Source organism: Rhea pennata, chromosome 7 (assembly GCF_028389875.1).
Source record: "Rhea pennata isolate bPtePen1 chromosome 7, bPtePen1.pri, whole genome shotgun sequence".
In the NCBI taxonomy this organism is placed as follows: Eukaryota; Metazoa; Chordata; class Aves; order Rheiformes; family Rheidae; genus Rhea; species Rhea pennata.
This window is the reverse complement of record NC_084669.1, coordinates 22,493,601-22,514,778: the sequence shown is the minus strand read 5'-3', so window position 1 is coordinate 22,514,778 and position 21,178 is coordinate 22,493,601. Positions and strand designations below refer to the sequence as shown.

Genomic DNA, 21,178 nt, shown 5'->3' with positions numbered 1-21,178 from the left:
AATCTATCTAAAAGTTTATCAAAAGGTACTTGAGCAGTTCTTAATTATTTCAGCTGCAGATATTAGAAAACTATTGATGCAAAAATGCAAGTTGCTATTTAAGAAATAAAAATCAGAGAAAAAAATATCATTAATAACTTTGTTTCAATTTCATGGCTGCAATTTCTGAGCCACTAGTTGGTGGGGGGGGAATAAATCAATCACGACAGTAAGGCAAAATTTAGTCATTAAAAAAACTTCTTGATTTCTGCAATACAAGCCAATTACACTGTAAAACAAAAACAAAACGTTTCCTCTGAAAACAGTGAGCATCTCCACTTCAGTCAAGAACAAAGCCTACCATTAAAATGTCACCAAAAAGCCAACATTTAAACAAACAAACCAGGAAAAAAAACTGTCCGAGAAGTGTTTATATAAGCTCTAAATCTTGATAGCTGGTCTATGAAACTTAAATTTTCCTATATGCAGTGAATATAAATTACACTGGTTTTGTGATAACTTCTAAGAAAAATCTCAGATATGAAACTTTTTGTTCCGTGTTTTTACAATAAAGTAGTTATATACTACGACAAGTTGTATTTCAACAAATTTTCCATAGTCATCAAATAAGTACTAATAACTATTGCTACATTTAATTTATGTTTGTTGTGCTGAAATTTGAAAAAAAAAAAAAGGAAATTTTAATACCTTTAATATTAGGTCAAATCTAGTAAAATAGAGTTGAGCCACTTTCAGAGCTCATTTCATAAATCCAGAGCTAGAAGTACTAAATCACCTCCTGATGCAGAAGCTGCTGGAAACCAGCTAACAGGAAGGGGATTATTGTCTTCCATCTTTTACCATCACGACATAGGTTGTAAAGGACAAATCAGAAACACACATGAACAGCTTCCCAGTTCACGGACATGTATTTTGTTATCAACCAGCTCCTACGCACTATCTGCTTTCTAGAAAATATTGGACCCGCACCAGCTTGCATCCAGAGTTAAATTCACTCCTGGTCCAACACCAATCAACAATCTATATCAAAAAGTACCAATATCTTAACTAAAAAGCAACAAAGAATATGGGTGAAGAGGAAGACATTAATGGATAGTACAAGGTACATATGCTCGGTTCACAAACCTATCGATTTCACCATCCCTATCCATATGAAAGTCAAAACCACTAAATACAGGTTATTCCATTTATTTCAGTTGGGATCTCAATTATCTCCTCTAGACAGTGTGTTCATCTAATCATTCGAGATCCCCCTCAAAAATCTCTGTTCAGGTTACAGATATGCCATCTTGCAACTACTCTCAATTTAAGTTCAAGAATATTACTTAAATCTGACCCAGTGCTGACCAAGACAGATGCAACTTCACCTCCAGAAACAAACAAGAAAAATCACATTAATGCTTCTCCAGGGAGAGACTGCGATAGGTACTGCTGCAAGCTCTACTATTCCCTTCTGCGGCACAGCAAACAAGCCAGAGTGCCTGCCTGCTCCTCGCAGGACAGCAGGTTCCCTTTGCAAGCTCGTTCCACCCTCCCGTAGGGTTCTTACCACCTCGTTAACTTCATTAAGCTACAGGTCAAGCACCTCTGCATATTCCAGGGGTCAGAAGCAAGTTACTTTCCTTCAAGTCATAACACGTAATGGCTTAACCAACACCAGCTCTTTCAACAGTGGCATCTATGCTCCCTTAAGAAAAGCGGAATTTCATATTTATCTAAATGCAAAACAGTACATACAAAGCCTCACTAGCTTACAAATCCACAGTGCTCTTGGTAACAACAGTATTCATTCCTCTGGGCTACAATTTTTTAAAAAAATGGCAAAAACACTAAAATTAGAAACCGTGGGAATCTCTGTATCACTTTTATTTCACATGGACAGGCACAAAATTAACCCGAGTATTTCCACCAATGCTGTCATAACACAGGCTTACCGTGAAGGAACTGGACTACTATTTTCTCCACACGATGAACCTGTACTGCAATGGGGTGGTTTTTTGCACCCCTCCCCACTATGCATAAAGGAGAGGGGACGCCACAGCTCTCAGATCTGCCTCCAGTTCCCTGGTAACTCTCACACAGAAAACAGCACACTAAAGGCTGAATAAAACATCCTTCTCTATGGCCTTTAGTACAAAGCTTTCAGTGCAGTAGCGAACCTGGCAAAATTCAGCCTAATACTTTTAAAAGAATTAAAAACCTTGATAATGTGTATTGGGAAATTTATTAACACATCTATCACTTAAAAACTTACAAGCCCTAGACACCTGATTCTTTCAGAAATCACTACTTTGTGTACCCATACAGAGGTTATTTTGACTGACAGTGCATGCAGTCCGTTTGGAAGAATACACCCCAGCACAGCAACCAGGTATCTGGCATGCACTGGCAAAGCAGGCAGAGGTACAAAAAGGCACCCGTAAAACAAGGGCAGACTAGATCTCAAGCCAAACTGCACTCAGTTGTCGCAATAAAAAAATCACTTGTAAAATAGAAAATCTCATGTTTTGTGTGACAAACCATCACCACAAACATTTGTGGTTCACAACCTGAAACTCCTCAAACTCAAAGCAAAACACAGCTTAAGGGAAACAAGTTTACCCATGAAGAACTACAAAAGACATGACAGATATACGGACATGGCAGGGACATAATCAAACCAGAACGGCCACACAAGGAACAGTAACGACAGCACTTTTTTTAATTCTTGCTAGTCTGGAAATTGCTTTGTCTTCCTGCAGTTCTGAATTGCAGGAGACTTCTCTTAATCAAACAGGAATGTGCCAATTTTTATGTACTGAAGTTCTGGAAGTTCAGAGTCGCACATAATTTTTACACAAAAAAGACAGGTGTTACATATTTCTTTCCCAAGTGTTAGTCAAAAGAATTACAGAAACAGCAACAAAATTCTCTATCAGAATCCAAGTATTCGACGAGCATTCGAGAAGATACGCAAAGACAAATGGATTTGTCTACGTGTTACATATTTCTGTGTTATTTCTCTCAGAAACAGCAGGGAATGGTCTAGAAAAACTACGTAAGACTAAACTATAAAACAGTCACGAGAGGGGATGAAAGACAAACTCAGAAGTTTTGTCTGCTTCACCTGTCCTCTCAGGAAGAACATGCTTCATAGATCTAAACCAGCCTGACAACTGCACGTACTTTGGATACAGCTCCAGCCTTTTTGTGCCTCTAAGGAAGAAACCTTTTCAAGCATTTCAGCCAGCTCCTGAACGTGAGCCGGTCCATTTCCTTCCCTTGGTATCACCTTGACGCTTTCACAAGAGAGTCCGATTAGGAAGTCGGCACCTCCACCTCAGTGAGGAAAACGGCCGTTCTGGGAGGACAGAAAGTCGCAGGTTGGAAGCGAGGAGCAGCCAGCTACCCCACAGCACGATGCCCTCAAGCTCCCCCACTCACAAAGTGGAAGTCTTGCTCTAGCAAAAAACTGGAACAGTAGGGGAATAAATCTACTGCAGCTAATGTTTGGGAATAAATTGGGGGGGGGAGGAGGGGAGAGTAAAATACTGTAAGAACAAATACTATTTTGCTGCAGGAATAGGAGGAGAGAGTGTCATAATTCACAGCAATAACCATTAAGTCAGAAAAAGTCATTTTTTTTCCAATCTGGTGCTGCATCTAAAGCGTACGCTTGTCACTTGACTAACACACTGTCTCTCTGCAGGAATGCGGCAATTAAAAGAAGTCTAAACCACATGTGTAACTGGCTGTAAAAGAAATAAGATGTTTATCATAGTCTGACAGTGAAAGTTTTGCTTAATCTGTACAGTCACATTGAACTTCTGCCACTTGCCTCCTCTGTTCTTTCTACTTTGTTTCCAAGCATATTCTATGAGGTTTGCTGGAAAACTGTTTCTCTCATAGCGAATAAAATTTTGAAAGAGATGTAAGTCTTGAAAATCAGTAATAAGATTGTTTCCCAGTGTTAGTTCCAATATAGCTCACTTCTTAAAGGAAAGAGGCATCTCCAAATTCATTTTAATGCAACCACATTAGCCTTGATGCAGCTTCAAAGTTTATGAAGAATTTAAAGTTTTAACAAACATTTCATTTATTTTGCTTATAACAAAACCATAACCAAGTCTCTTATTTCAGAGATGTCCAACTTTGGATAAATTTTTATAACTTAGAGAAACTAAGTCCCATCTGACAGCAAATGCTCAAACAAGAGATACAACTTTTAAACTCTTCATACAGTTAAGTACTGGTGAGGCAACAAAGAGTAGCTCTCAAGAATAAATAGACAGATAGATACTAAACTAGACCAAGTAAATGAATGAATGTTAAGTCCAATATAGACAAAAAAAATCTGCTATTATTTGAAGCCCTATAACTACCAGTTACAGACAGCTAGATGCTGGTTATTGATGAATAAAATCCAGATAAATTCTGTGGTAGAAGTCTCATCCCTTAACATCAATAAATGTATTTGCAAAAGTAGTTAAACTTCATCTTTGAATAGTACAGAAGGGGTGAGAGGGGCAAGGGACAGGAGTAAAAATATACTACGTCCTTCCTGACTGGCATATGATGAGCAAGGAATACCTCTTTTAGAGCCAAAACAAAAAAAAACACCTCAATATCCTCCACACCCATTGACATCCTTCTCCAAGTGCTGTAAGATAAAGTTTTCCTGTATCCTCATGACCTGCCAACTCTTAGCTGGTCCAACTATGGGTTCCTCAGTATTGGCCTACACTGTTCCATGTGATCCATTGCCTGTGACCTGCAGCTTCTTCAATAGCAGCAAGAGAATAACATGATTTTTGCAATTTCATTAGTGCCATGCAGGTTATGACCACGAGCAATTAAACTGACTAGGCTTGGTCGCTTCATTTGTGGAAGTTTGACTAGGCTTAGCACTATCACATACTAGTATCTGACAGCAGATGCAAGATGCAATGTTATCTGTATTTACATTTGGTAATTTCTTTCACAACTCTCAGAAACATTCTGGCTGCTAATAGCTTCATTCTATTGACCTTGATGCTTCTTACAGAGCTTCCTTCAGCAACAAGAGCCAAGTATATTTTAAAAGAACACAAAGAATTTCTAGTCAAGCATACAAATACTAGCTATTGTAGTAGCTGAAAGGGAAATCATAGAAATTCGTCAAATTAAACCCCTAAAGTTACTACTTATGAAGCAGGGAGATGTGTGTAAAAATTGCACCTCTTGCAACTTCTTGAAATCATAAATTCACACAAATTTCCTCTCCAGTTTTATTTTAATAATCTTTCAGAAGAGGCATGGAAATAATACTAAGAATATGAAACATTTTCTCAAGATGGATCACAAATGTATGACTTCTTTTTATATTACTGAATAATACTAAGACACATGAACATGTGGTTCATCAAGCATGCATCAAAGGCCCATTCTCCATTAGCCAGAATAAGCTTCCCATCTCTCCACTGAAGTACGCATTTCCCTTTGCTCATCATCTGCTTTAAAGTTGATTTCTATTCATTTCACACATAGGAATTTAAACTTGTTAAGTCATTTCTTTGGCTTTATTCACATTTATGGTATCCAAAATCAGAAAAAAAAAATACAGGTTGGAAAAACATATATAAAAGCAAAATTAACAGCAGCAGTGCTTTCATTCTGACTTCTTAAAAAAAGCTTTTTGTACAGTGCATTTTAATAACTTCACTAAAATGCAAAAGAATTTAAACTACAGAACATTTAAAATTAGACAGGAGAGAAAAGAATACAATGAATACAATAATTAATACTGTCTGAGGGCACTACCTGATGTTGAGCACTTGCTACTTGTTCTAGCTACAGAGGATCTGCAAATATTCAACCTCACAGAAAAAAAATCATATCTTTGCAATTGATAAATATAAAGTAAATTCTGTATTTTGAGGCTGCAAGAGATCTGAAAAGTGGTCAAACACTTTTATCACCTTCAACTACATCTTATTTTTCACAAACATAACACATTTGCATACAAATAGATTTACTCTAATGAAACTGACAGCTTTTTTAAAACATTATCAAAACAATTATATGCTCTATTCTTTGAAACAAGTTTTCATATTAAAGAGAGATTACCTCATCATTTTATGGTAAGAATTTTTGAGAGAAGATGTGGATAGAGTTATACATCTTAGTGACTACTTCCCACATTATAAAAAAAAGAAATGATCTTTCTATTGATGTTTCCAAGTAACATTATTTACTGATTTGAGCAATCAGTCATCATACACTACAGATATGACACGTTACAGGTCAAAGATTTCAGTTTGTGAATATGTTTTAATAATTCAATACCCAGAAAGCTCAGTTTTACTCTACAAAAAGTAATGATAATCAGTTTTCAAAAGTATAGATCTACTGCAAACATCTTCCTTACAGGACATACACGTGAAAGCTTAGCATATTTAAAAGCCACCTGTATTAGGTAACCGTACAGAGAGTTTCAAGCAACAGTATGAAATACACTCAAAAACTGCCAGCACTAAACTCTCAGTTCTTCTAATTAAAAATGACCAAATGTACTTTCAATTGCTTACCTTTAAATTTTATGTCAAGACCACTAAATTCCAATTCAACTCCTTGAAGCGCTTCTCCTAGAGTTTCATGGTAATGGCTGATACTTTTTTTTGATCCCACACAGAAAGGAAGAGAGAAGTATTTGTATGTCTCTTGGCGATTGTGGTAAGGTCCTACTGTATTCATCCATAGAACAACTTCTTCTTTATCTTGGTACTGAAAGATAAAGTTACTGAGTTAGATGAGAAGCCCAGGAGAATTAAATGAAGAGTATCTCTCATTCAAATTAAGTAGCGAAGCAGGAGTTTTCAATCAAAAGCAGCAGTTCCATTTAAAGACAGTCCAATGTTTCTGCCTTTTAGGTGGCCGGGGTTCTAAGAAAAGATTTTCAGCTGGCCTTCCTATGAAGAACATTTTAGCTGATCACACAGTTTCCTAGAGTCTATCACTGAAGCAACACAAGAGGAGGACTGGTCACGCAAATTAGATAAAGAAGCAGAAGAAACAACAGAAACAGGGGAAAAAAAGCAGAAGCCTCAGTCACTTAAACTGTATTTCTGCAAATTTTGTGAAAACACACTCCAGTTAAAAAGCAAAACTCTGTAAGCACCTCCACTGAGAGGAAGGAAAAGCCAAGAACCAACATCTTGTTAAACATGATGAAATGAATTGGACAATTGTCCCCGAGAGATAGATCTTAGAGATGGGCCAACTAATCAAAAGACACGAGTTTTAATTGTTTTAGACACCATTATAAATCAATCAAACAGGATTCAAAGTTTGTAGGAAGCCAACCTTCTTTAGTTCCAGTGATCACAGGTATATTGTATTTTCCTACAATGCAACTCCTTCTGTAACAGTCCAAAGCAAAAGTGATCTTTTACGTTCAAAATTCCCTGAAGAAAGCAATGCCTTACAGAGAGTACTAAAATTCAACTGTGGCATACCTATCATAGCCAAGAGACAAAACTGTCAAATGGAAGGATTGTATTTTGATGTATTTCCACCATTTGCGCAGTGAAAAAGTAGAACAGCAAGAATTCTGGTGGTTGCCATTAAATTCTTTGGAAGAACATTCACCCTTGACTTTCCACAGCTGCTGTAAGCCAGCAAAACTTAGTCCTTGGCTAGAAGTCAGAGATTTTCTTTTTTTCAAGCCCGTGTAACTTTTAATAAACACAGCTTTAGATTTGTTTGTCCATCAGTATACAAGTGTTGCCTGAATTCAGAAGAACGAACTGATCCGAAATCGTATTTGCACTATATCTGAATGTGTCTGAATGAGGTAAAAGGCTTGCGGTTATTGCAAAGTTGCGTTGCCCGCTCAACACAACCCCTTCACTTACACCAATTTCAACAGATTAGGAGGCATATGGATCTAAGTTTTAAGGTAGAAAAGACTGCTCATAACTGTTCACTGCTGCAAGCATAATCACCACATAGACACCTAATTTTTCTTTTTAAAGTACACAAGAATGAAGTACTGTTTTAAGACTGAGGTGCAAACACAGAATGCAGAGGAAAAGAAAGTCAGCTTTGATTAGTTGTAACTATTTCATAAAACAGAATTAAAATACTTAATACGGTTCTGCATCTCTGTTTTTTTAACAAATGGGCAAAGGTCCTTCAACTCCATTTATTCTCAATAATCACTGTCATACTGACAGGTTAATTCAGAAATGATTAGCTACATCTGGAATGCATAAAACTCTTGAGATGAGGTGTTCCAACGTTAAATTTATGGATTTAAATAAGCATGTTTTAGGAGGTAATTTAATCCCTTTATCTCAACACGTCACTTCAAGTAAGAGCCTAATCTACTTCGTTTACAATGCCGTACAAGGGTCTTTCCTGCATCTTACGTGAGCTACCTCCAACAAAAAGATTTCATTCTAAACAGCAGCAAAGCTCAAACACTTATCAGTTTAACAAATCTGCCTGAGAAAGGCGCATACACCCTGGAACCACCCGAAGGGTAAAAGCCATCAATGGGGAAGCAAAGTAAACACCAGAGCAAGAGAAAGCAGACATTCTGTCTCTCTGCCAGCAGCTAGGAAGGTAACACCAATGCAGCACATACGTGCAACTTCCAAAGTTGAGAGAGAAAAAAATTAGTTCCAGCTCTTTAACAAGCAGAAGCAGAGAGCACAGTCCTCTAGCTCTCATCAAAGCAGCAAGGGACAAGCTAGTCTTTACTTCTTTCTTTTCTGCCATGCCTAGCCTGTCTTTTGTTCCTTCCCCTAACAGCCACAGATATTTTCGGTCCTTTCTAAAAACGATCTTAACCTGTTGATACCCCAGTTTAGCATTATTTCTTCTAATGCAACAGCGTCCACACACACCAAGCTGCACCTCCATACAAACTTCAGGAATGGATTATGAGAACATTCCTACATCCATGAACTTATCTTAGGAACTGGAAAGGAATGCATTGACTACTGTTTTACTTAGCTGCTTATTTGTGACTTGCTTCACCCTAAATTGGGATGTTTACATTTTTTGGAACTATGCCAGATCACCTTCACATGACAGAAAGAATATACCTCTACGCACACAGCTACTAAAAGACAGCACTTTACTCAAAATCTTGTTTCTTGTCCTGATCTAATTATGCAACTGCATTATATTTACATCAATTGCAAGAATAACTTTGGTCTTTGCCCATCTCTCATCTGCGTGATGCTTACACCTCTTTCCAGTCCTCCTAGAATATAACCCAACACAAGGAGGAAGAAAAATGTAACAGCAAAAGGATGCATTTTTTTTTCACCACATTGACTCCAACCTCAACCATTCTGTGATTCTGTGACTCCAGGATACCATCAAACCTGCACTGGAGAGAAAAGGGACCAAACCAAACAATTCACTCCATTTTTATTACTTTCTCCTTTCTTACAACCATCACAGCAAAATAGCTAAAGAGAAAACCGTTCAGGAGGACTGCTACGTAAAATAACAAGGTTCCTTGGCACTACCAGGCTATGCCTCACAATCAGCAGGTCTCTAGTGATAGCAATTTGCAATCCATTAAGGGCACACTTGCCGGGTTTTGCTCACTCTCAGCTATATGGATGGACTTTCAGGTTTAAAAGTGTTTCCCCATCAGTTACCTACAATCTCATTTAAACAAAGCATGCAACAACAGGTAACAGTACAGTACAGCGTGTCTTAAAAACCTAGAAGCTGAAGTGTCTATTGTAGGCAGTGAACTTTCCTCTAGACAGAAAGAAAAATACAAAGTAATCACTAGATACAAGAATGAACACATCTCTACCTTGTTCAAAAAGTCCAGGATTCAGGCATCCAAAACATCCTATGTTATAGTCTTCACAGAGCAATATAATCAGAAGAGGAAAGCTATAATCGTTTCAGTACGAAATTATATTTTGACTGCTATCACGTTCCTATACAGTGAAGAACCTAACACAAGAAGTATTCAAAGATCTGCTCCTCACCAATTTGTAGCACTTTTGGAAAGAGAATTCTCTACTTTGAAGAATAGTATCTTAAATGGAGCTTTTCAGACCAATTCCCTGTGGGGAGGTAATACTCTCCCTTATCTACACACTGCCATACATGCACATAGTATTGTAAATTTACGTGCAAAGTGTTACAACCTTACAACCGAGACATCTGTCATCATCTTTCTTCACATCATAAAGTATCAGAAAAATTTATTTACAGTAAGCTGAAGAAACTGCTTCCTTTATTAACTTCAGAAATTGGTTAAGTCCTATCATTATTTAAGCCCTTAGAAAAAGGGTGATATGTTAAAAATCTTTAGGTATTTCTCTAAATTTAGAAATGTCTCCCATAACTACTAATATATTCACAGACGTATTAACACATTTTGAAGTATTAACTACAACGTAAATGTCATTCTTTCAACACAGGCCCACAAGAAGTTGTATACTATTACCTACTACACTGAGCAAAAGCACTGTTGGAGCTGTGACTGCAACAAAATAGTGACATACAAACTCATTTCCTTTGGAAGGGAAATTCATGTCACCGTTTCCTATGAGGCAAAAAGTACTTTTCTAGAACAGCACCACCCACACTTACAACAATAAACCCTTCTCATTGGACAGAAAACACCAGCCTGAATGGCTTCTAGTAGGAAGCAGATTCATTAGCTTTGGGAAAGACATCTACTTCCTCAAGGCAAACCCTCTAATTTCCGCCTCTACTCCCTTTGCAGTCTTCAGACACCTACAGATTGGAACAGAGGCGCGACCATGACTCTGTCATGCCATACGTTGCCCTGGCACCTGAAGAGCAAAGCTGATCACGGTCTGTAGTTATTTTCTATCTTCTGGTAAGTCTGGAGAGGAGCTCAGCTGCTTTCCCAAATCAGACAGTTGTATATTCATTCTTTCACGAGATGTATACTTCTACCAACCCTCCTCATTCAATTTCTTAAAACTTTCTTCTTTATAGTTTCCTTCATATAAAACTTACCTTTGCCTTGGCTGCCAAGTCTCACACAATTAAGAGGCAGGGCAGTCACAAAGCCACTTGGTGCACCACACTGAAGCCCAGTATGTTTTTCACTCTTTAAAATGTCAAGAAAAGGAAAAACAAGACTCAAAGACTGGTATTGCTCTTTCTTAATCGGTAGGGTAATTTGGTGGCAAGGAGCTCAGTGCTATCAAAGAGTTCAAGTATTTCCTTGCACTACTGCCTTCTCAATATCAAAGCATTTACAACAAGCAACAGTCAATGGTAGTGTGAAACAACTATAGAAAAAAACCTTGTACTCTAGTTCTTAGTCTTGCCTCAATCTTCTGGGCCTGTTCTGTCACCTTCACATGAGGATTTCTAGATTTAGAGAATGCTAATGTACAAAGGATCTTAGAGCAAATGTGTCCACACTGTAAAAGAGATCACATAAGACAAATTCCTAAAGAGCGACCGGGTTCCAGCAGGGCCGTGGCTCAGGTACACTATCAGCATCAGTAAGATTTTGATCAACCCACTCACTAAAAGTCTTGCTGAGGTTTCAACTACTGCATGTTCCTGTATTTAGTCTTTCAGGGCATTTGGAGCCTCCTACATACTGCAGAGATCTACAGGCCATAGAATATAGGAAGAAAGTTTCAGCTCAAATTTCAGCTGAATAGCACCACCTCCTATTCTCAGTAGAAAGGACATACTGAAAAGCTGTTCTCATTTCATTAGAAAGTGATTTAAACACATTGGAGAAAATGACAAAACAGAACTCTGCATTTTTACTTTTTCCTATCATGATTCTGGCTGATAAGCAACTGCTCAATTTTACCCTGTGAGCTTCAAATGCAATAGAACAAATCAAAATCCTATTGACTGTTAACTTAACAGTCAAGTCAGCAAGGCCTCAGAGTCAAAACCAGCACCAAGTAAGATATGCTATGAAGAAGTCCAACAGTCTCTCTTAAAAACTGCTACACAGCAATATAAAACTTCCTTGTGCAATCAACTGAAAGAGCATGATGTTTTCCTTCTCCTCCATTATCAGCAAGCAGAATACTTGGATTCAATGACAGATTCCTCCAAATTCCAAGGGAAAAAAAATAGTTTCAAGACCTCCCTATCAAGGTAGGCAACAAAGTCAGCTACAATGTCCTGTAATATTCATGTGAAGTGTCTAGCGAGTTAAATTCTACAGTTGCTTCATCTAGAGTAGCTGGCTCCTTAACAATCCTAAGAGAAACTTCCTGTTCTCATTACACATACAGTGATACAGGTTTTGAGTCACTATTTGACCCACCACTGCTATAGGACTTTCGGAAAAGAAACAAGTACATTCCTATTTCAGGTGTACCAAAGCTACTGAGGCTGCAACAAGGGTTGCATTTCTACAAGTAGCTATAAAATAACATGTCAGTTGGTAAAATAATTTGAAGTAACAGTCTGCAGAGTAAACTCCAGACTATTTGCATGACTGAGAGTATCAAGAGTTACAGTTATGCATCAATGTAATTTTAAATTTATCCATTATGAACACAAACATCAAATATCTTCCCAGTACAAAGGATGGTTATTTTGCTGTAGTAAGGTAGAGTCACTTCAGAAACTCCTCTATTTGTTCATCATTCTCTTTCCAGCCTACTTTGCACAGAATCAGACAGTGCAAAGGCAGCTTCTCGGATGCCAGAAGATGGACACCAGCGTTCTATTTAAATACTGACAGGACAGCTGAGCCGACGTCACTGAGCCAAAAGAGGTGAATGAGTAAGATGTCGCAACCTCCACACTGCTAACTTCTTCTGGTTTTGCTTCATATAAAGGGACAATACTCTGCACATATTTCAGAGAGTTTAATAAAATGGTACAACAATAATATGAAAAAGATATACAATGATACAGGCCCGAGCGTGGACTTCCATTAGCTGACAATGTAAACAACTACTGAACGTGGGCCTGTGCGCCTTTTAAGGCTCAGTGCAAAGACTGTCTCCATACATCTATATGATTTAGAAATGATTCAAGTATAAATATATTGAGACTATCTTTATCGCAGGATTGATCTTTCCTTCACATTAACCCATAGTACGCTCCTGTGAAATGGAACACAATTTAATGTTCTCTTTATAATAACTGTATATATTATATTCTATTGTATATTATAACTGTAGAAATTAGCATGGCAGCTCTGGAAACATCCTATTTACCACAGAAGACAACTGAGGCTAGACTAAGTCACTAAGTGAAAGGCTGCAGAAAAGGACATCAGATTGGTAGGGTATTTTTTTTCAACCATGAAAAACACTTCGCAAGAAGTGTCAGGATACCAGTAGAGAGCATTATAACTTCCATATCTTCCATGTTAAATTCAGCAAAATAATTTCAAATCAAGATAATTTCTTTCAGACACTTTTTAATTCTACTCCTTTATTCAAATCAAATTTTGTAGTGAAGCTTTCTAAAATGTAGTCCCTTAAACATCAACATATATCACATTAAAAAAAAAAAAAGTCTAACATCTTCCAATGGCAGAATGGCAGAGCAAAACTGCAGAAGCAGGACAGGAAATTGTAAAGAAATAACAGAAGCAGCAAGTATCTAGTCCCCAGTATCTTATGGACATTCTGTCTATTGAACATTGCAATAATGCTCAATTACATCCACAGTCTATTTAACTTGATTTCAGCCTCATGTTCTCATTTGGATGCAGCAGGTTATTTCTAGTAACATCTCCACGTTTCTCACTGAATTTTAGGCCTGGTCAAAACACGGCTACAACTGTACCAGTAGCACAGTTCACACTGTTGTACAAACAAGTCTTTTACTTCTACACTTTCCAGATGCGAGAGTTTGCCCCAGCATACCAAGCCTAGCTGCTGTGACATTTATTTCACCTCTTCAAAATGTAACTGCAACAACTTCAAAAGGAATTAGGTTACTTGTCTGTACACAATTTTGTATTAAAAGAGGTATTTTAGCTGCACTCAAGTGCAGCTTTCTCTGACATTTTACAGATACAATACAGATTTCATGGTATTGTTATGCACTAATTTTAAATCAGATTCATATTTTGATGTATGAATGTTTAAAAACACTCTTCTCAATCATACTACGAACTAGGAATTCTGATATCCATTCAGGCAGGTTTTACTTTTTAGTATTTTTCATGTATTTTCACACTTACTCAGCATGGTAACTAAAAGCAGCATTAGAATTAAAATGCTACCCACTCCCTAAACCTTTCTTTCCTCTACAACAGGAATACCACAGTATTTCAGAGTACTTTTACTGTTTGTCTATTCTATCTTCAACCCCACCAAGTCTAACAATAAAAAATGTAAGATCAAAGATCCGGCACAAGTGCAGTAATCCTAAAACACCACCTTGTTTCTGCAAGATCAGATTAAACTGTGCTAAGGCAACCTGCAACTCACCTATACCATGACTTCCACAAATTCAGTCAGTGGTCAAATGGCACAATTATGAGATTACAGTCAAAAAGTAATTATGTAATGTTCTTCGAAGGACCAAAATAAGTTAAAGAAAACAAGAAAAGTTTTCAGTTAAATTCTGATAAATTGTTCTGTCATTGTCTAAAACTATGCTGCTGCACTGTTTTTAATAATGAAGATTTTAGATGTCAAATCTCAATTTCTCCGAATTTACTGTTGATTTTAAATACCTAAATCCTAATCCTGTGACCACATTGATACTGTTCTTTCTCTAAGGAAATGCAGACACTTCAAATTTAGGATAAAGTATTCTTTCTCTGAAAATGTTACCTATTGGTCTGATAAACCTATCCACATCCGATGCCTCAGAAAACACTAACATTTGTAACTCTAGAGTTTGATTTTCAGTCCTCTCTCCCCACAATTACCTTTTATAATATTTACCTATGCATTCCTACAGTTATAAAACAAAGGATACAGATAAAACATAAGCAATTTATAGTAGTTATTATAGCTGCAGGAAACAAATTAAAAATTAACCTGCTAACATTAGCCAAAGTACAGTATTTTCAAATATTATGCATGTCGCATGTAGGTAAGACACTGCACATCTGCAGCTAAAAATCTGTGGCAAGATATAATGATACTCCTTCACTCACGCACAACTGGGCACATTTGAACATGAAACTGCACAGTAGAATTAGTAAGGGAAAAGCAGTGCATAATACTGCATGTTCCTATGAATAGGATTCAGTCTTAAATTTGGTGAAAATTTAGTGTCTTAAGTTACTAAAAGCAAGTATTCTTAAATGAGTGTACTGTTTTTTCCCTTCACTTCCCAAAATGTGAACAGAGCTTTCAAAATGTAACAAATCATTCAGGATGCAGAAAGATTCACCTTCCAACAACAATCAGCTTCAAAATTGAAAATTTATTGAAAGATCATTTCCCTAAGAGTCTTAATCTTAGACTCTGTGTACTACTTAAAAAAAAACCTGTTCATGTTTTACTTATATGATTAACGCTTACTCCCAATCACCTGTATAGTATTATAGTATCAAAACACCTTTATTTGGAAGGCTGTCTCCTTATTCAGATAACTGTCTTGTGTCAACCATTTCTAGTCTATCACATGGTATTACTAAAGTGATCATCATATGTACTGGAATGATAAACCTGAAGGACAGAGCTACAATTTAAAAGACCTGAGGAACTTATATGAAAAAAAATGTCTTAACAAGAGATGGGTAGGGTTTTTTTTCCACTGAAATTGTTTAGGTAATCATTTAAAAGACCTAAAAACCATTAGAGAAACTTACTTTTGAAAGAGAAATTGTTAAAACTCCACGACAGGTTTACAAAATAGTTTTTTCCCCAGAAGACTATCAGTATTAAATGAATGACGAAGAATCCCACAAGTCAAACAGCCTAATGCAAGACTACACTGAAAACCACCTCATCTCAGCAAAGACTTGATTCTAAAAAAAATACATTCAGCTACCAAATCAGGACAACTAAACTAATACATAGAACACCCACTCCTTACTCAACAGTAGCCCATATTTCTGCCATTAACTGCAAGAGCAGTAAATCCATCAGCTTCAAATAAAATAAAAGCAATCCTAAACATTTTCAAAAGTCTGATAAATGCACAGAACTATGCAGCTTTCTAATTAAGTACTGCTTAACTTAAAAGTATCTGTTTATCCGTTCTATTAAAACACTTAAGTGTGCAATACCTTGGAAAAACTATGTTAAGAAGTTGGGCAAGCTCTCATCACCTAAGTTGTCCAGAACATAAAAAAGTTCTAACACAGTGTATTTAATCAGACACTCTGTAATCCATCCCACCGGTGAGGAAACACGGACGGTTTTTGACCAAGCCTTGTGCCAACATCCCATCCCGGTTTACAGCGCAGACATCTACCCTTCCAACACGAAAATCGTAAGAAACAGCGCTTCGGTGCAAAACGGGAAACTGATTAAGCAACGCCACTTACACTGCGCGGATTCCTCTCAGCTACTGCAGGCTTTTTACAACAACTATCGGCTCAGGAGCGGCTGGCACCCGCCTCAGCAGCGTTTTACGAGCCCGTTTCGGGGCAGCGCTCCCGCCAGGGAGCCCCGGGGCTGCGGCTGCCCCCGGGGCGCGCTCCCGCCGCACGGCGCGGCCCGCACGCCAGCCGCCTCCCGGAAGACCCGGGCGCTCGGGCCGAGCGCACGGCAGGCGCGGCCCGGGCCCCTGCGCACGGAGGCGGCGCCCCGCGCAGCTCCGCGCAGAGGCGGGGCGCACCGGCCGCCGCCGCGCAACGCCAGGAGGCCGCGCTGGCGGAGAGCGGCCCGCCCGCCCCGGGCCCGGCCGCCCGCTGCGCCCAGCCCCGCGCCCGGCGGCGCCCGCAGCACCGTCGGCACCGGACAGGAGCTGCCGCCGCCGCCGCCCCGCTCCCTCCGCCAGGCGGCCGCGCCGCGCCGGGCCGCGGCCGAGCCACCACCCACCGTGTGCTCGTGCTCGTCGGCGCGGGCGCGCAGCGGCAGGCGGAGCAGGAGCAGCGCGGCGGCGGCCGCGCACAGCAGCAACCCGGGCGCCGCCATCTCGGCCCTGGGCGTCCCCGCGCACGCAGCAGGCCCCGCCGCCCAGCCGGCCCGCGCCCCGCCGCCAACGCCGACCGCCCGACGCCACTTCCGCTCCCCCCGGCCACGTCATCCGGCCGCACACCGGAAGCGCCGCGCCTACGGCGGCCCCGAGGAGCCAAGCGCCGCCGCCGCGGCCCGCCCAGGAGGCCGAGGGCTGCGCGCAGCCGCGGCCGGGCCGGGCGCGGGGCCGCTCCGCCCGGGCGGGGAGGGCGCTGCCGCCGGCGGGGCCGGTTCCGGCCCTGCCGGGGAAGGGGCCGCCGCCCGGCAGGCGCAGCGACCTTGGGCGCTGCTGGCGGACAGTTACCGTGTGCGCCCCCGAAGCGTGGTGCTCCCTGCACTGAGACCTGCGCCTGATCCTCAGTGCTGACGTACGTGCTCAGCGCCTGGGATCCGAACAGGAGCAAAGACTACGAGAAACAAATTGAAAGTCAGCCAACATCCCAAATCCGGAGAAACTATACAAGCTTTTTAAAAAACTTGCATTACACACAACTTTATTGAAGCACAATTTATGTTTTAACTGATTGATAAGACCATTTTAAATCATGAGAGCAACCTGATACAGAGAAAACTATGCCACATGGCAAAGTACAAATACAGTCAAAACAGCAGAAAAGTGGTCCAGTTTTCCAGAATACTTAAGCATAACAAATTCATGAACGTAAGTCTGAAGTGCAAAAAGCTATGTACCTGTAAGGACAGAACGTACTCATGAGGGGGCAAAAAACTACCCAAACTGGAAAAAAATGTTTTCTGTCAGTACTGCTGTATGGAGTCTGCAAACCTGCACATTTATTTAAAAGTTTTCCAAGTTATAATTTCAAGGTTAAAGGAAAACCATAAACTTCTCAGTAGTAAGCATCCATTGACCAGACAATTTATAAACAGAATGAATACAAAAGCAATCCTTAGAAGTTATCAGATGTAGTATTTTCCCCCAAAATAGAGACTACACCATCTGCTTCTCAAATATTGCACAAGCCAACAAATAAATAAATACACAGATATTAAAAGACACCAGCTCAATTTGAGGATTCCTCCGTACGTTGTATTACATGCTATTCATGCTTTGTGCAAAAGGTTGTAAAACAATCTTCTCTGTTTACTGCAGAGCACCATACCTACTGTAGGAGCTTTTCCCCTTGTGGTCTTATGCATTTGATCTCTCTTCCTCTAAAATATTTTAGCAAACTAAGTTTATATGAACCCCTTTTCCAGATAGGACATTCACAATCTCCCTCTGATTTCAGAGGAAGCAGGGTCCCTTTGGAGAGAAATACTTGTCATAAACTGTTCAAGAACCCTGTTTACATTAAAAACTAGGCAGCTTTGGTAACACCATATGTTTCGTCATTGCATCTCAGTCCAAAACTGAGTAGCTTACCCTTGGGAGTCAGAGAGAGGAGGCTTTAGCTTCTTCAGTACTTAAGTCTCTCAGTCAACAACAACGGGGCCAGCCAGAGCCATCTGCTGTAGGGGGGGTTGCGATGCACATGCTACACAAAGAACAAACACTTCTCCTGCGCAAACCAGCTGCCGCCTGAGCTCGGTCGATTGGTCAATGCCCCTAGAGGTGTAAAGACTGGTACTTTTTTTTACCAGCAATTTTATTTTCTGTCTGTTCTTGGGCTGAGGCTCTAATCTTGGATGGAAACATCTCATCTCCTCCTCTCCCCCTACATTACTGAGTACCCAACAATTTGGTTGCATGTAGTTTTCTTCTCCAGTCTCTTCTGAGCTTTAATTTCAGTGCATTGCTCATCTTAGGCAGAGGCAATACACACCGTATGCTCATCCAGCACAGTTGGTGTCTATAGATACAAGGACTCTATCCACTGAGCCATAAGAGGCTTACAGCAACTAGATAAAATCAAACAAATTTGGAACGTGTTTTGGCAGCTAAGAAGATGCAGACAAGCAAAGATGTAAGCAGCTCGTGAGCCATGCCTGCACCTCAGTTATTTACCTGCATTTAATAGAGAAACCATTTTAGTGCTTTTCCTTCCCCCCCCCCCCGATAGAGTGATAGTTTTGTTGTGACTGCTGCTCAGTGAGATCCCTAACTAATCCAGGGGAAGCTACAAACAGAAAATGAGTAGAGAATGGCCTGAGGCTCCAGCCACATCTTGTGTAGATGTGGAAGCAGATAAACTCTTCTTACCACATCACAGCTCCAAGCTCTGGAGCAGAACTGCAGCCAGGACTAAAGAAATTGGTAATCTTTGAGCAAACCAGGGAGCTGTGTACAAAGCAAAGGGCGTGTAAGAGCTAAAGACAATCAAACCCTTGAGTTACAGTTTTTAGTTTATTTTTTAACTTCATTTCCTTTGCTTACCCATGGTACCATTTTCCTCCTCCTTTCAGCACTAAGACCTCTTTCCTGATTTCCCATTGACCAAGCAATGCTGGGATCTTTGTTCTGATCCAAGAAGGGCACACGAAGACAATTCCCACCTCACTTCCTTCACCACCCCAACTGGCTACAGTGACCGAAGAGCGAACTGTCAGTGGGAGCTGTAGCGTCAGAGTCAGTGGAGGAGGTACTGAGGTTCTTTCTTAAAAAAGGCAACAACCTCTTTATCAAAAGGCCTGCAATACGCAGCCTGCATCCCTGAGGACAAAATCACTGCATCTATAAGGGCAGGCTATATGAACTTCAAGTCACACCCTACAAGTTTAATGTGTACGTGTCATTTAGCTTACTCCTATCCCCATGAGAGCAGCAGGGGCTCCTCCATCTTCATTCAGTGCTGGCTGAGTCATAGTTTCCCTCTGTCACTCCTTCAACTCCCTGCGTTAGCTTTGCTGCACTGCAAGAGAGGGGATACAGCTTTATCTCTCGCTCAGGTACAGAGCAGGGGGAGCTTACATATTGGGAGAGAACCTTCATATTTTCTCTCCGAATCTGAGAGATCATGCAACAGAGATGTCTCTCTCTGGGCAGGAAGAGGGAGAATGGCTTGGAAACCAAGCAGGTAATGCTGCTTAATTCTCTGTCCTGAATGTTATCTTATAAAACTTTCAGCTGTGTCACTGCTGGACAGTCAGGGCCTCATGTTTGTCCCTCGTGGGCTAGTGTACACATGGAAGATTGCAAGGCCTTAAAAAAAAAAAAAGTAAAAAGACAACAGCCTTCAACCATCTCAGCCTCTTGAAATGAAGATTCAGAATTCATTTCTACTTTATGTGCTCTCTCTATATCTGGCACAAAGACAGCCCAACTGGGAGGCTCTTCTTCAGCTTGTAAGCCCTCAGGCAGAATAAAGGCTGGCCACAGCTGTTGCAGATTCACATTGTTAGAAAACAACGCAAAAACCTAGGCTCCAGGCAGGATGCTTATCTCCAATGCAGCAGGCTAACAATGCAGCAGGTATCTGTGAGATGTGTACATGTATAATTGGAGAGTGGCTATGCTATCCCAAAGCATGAAGTGAAAAATCTTTATATCACTGCTACAATGAACACACACAAGTAAGGCAGAAGGTCAAAGCATTGCTGCTCATTCCTTCCCCTAATTCAAGAAGTCAGTCATGTGATTTCAAGTTACAACCCCCCTAAAAGGTTTCAATACAGCTGTTTTGTGACATAGCAAGTCTCTTACCAGCTGTTATGAGAATTTTCATGGCAAATGCAGCACCAACAGCACCTTGCTAATGTCTGTCCTCTTCAGAGAGGGAAGAGGAAGGGGAAAGAAGCTTTTAAAGTTGCATTCAAAACATTCTTGAATAAAGACTACCTCTCATCCAATGGTTTGATGATTGCAGGAGGGAGATTCTACACCCTCTGAAAGTTCAACATGTCCATACCCAGAATGTTACATCGAACAGCACCTAATCCTGCTGTAAAGAGTGTTCCTCAAACAAAGTCTTTAAAAGGATTTTCCTTTCTTTTTAAAGCGTGTTTTCCTTCAAAGCCCTTGTAAGTTGTACTGAGGTTTTTGGTGACAATGCGTATCAAGATTTAGTTGCTAAAAAGACATATGTTCTTGGTCAAAGGGAAACTCCATGTTGGTACAGGGCTGCCAGAAGACACATCAGTGTTCTCCTTCCCAACCTCAATACTTTTCCTTAAAATCCCAAAGCACCAAAATTCTTTCAAACAAAAAATTTATAGAAGGCAGA

General features: G+C 40.1%; 1 protein-coding gene across 2 annotated transcripts in view; it reads right to left on the bottom strand.

Moving 5' to 3' along the window:
* Nucleotides 1–17,073, bottom strand: part of TM9SF3 (transmembrane 9 superfamily member 3) — a 56,897-nt gene extending 39,824 nt beyond the window's left edge. The window contains exons 1-2 of one of the 2 annotated variants that reach the window (XM_062580327.1): nt 16,920–17,073; nt 6,546–6,741 (exon numbers count right to left, since the gene is read on the bottom strand). In XM_062580327.1, coding sequence (XP_062436311.1) covers nt 6,546–6,741; nt 16,920–17,015 — 292 coding nt within the window. In that variant the 5' untranslated portion in view covers nt 17,016–17,073. Of the gene's footprint in view, nt 1–6,545; nt 6,742–16,423; nt 16,516–16,919 lie in introns of those variants that run through there. The other variant, XM_062580329.1, reaches the window with a different exon arrangement.
* Nucleotides 17,074–21,178: the final 4,105 nt, after the last annotated feature.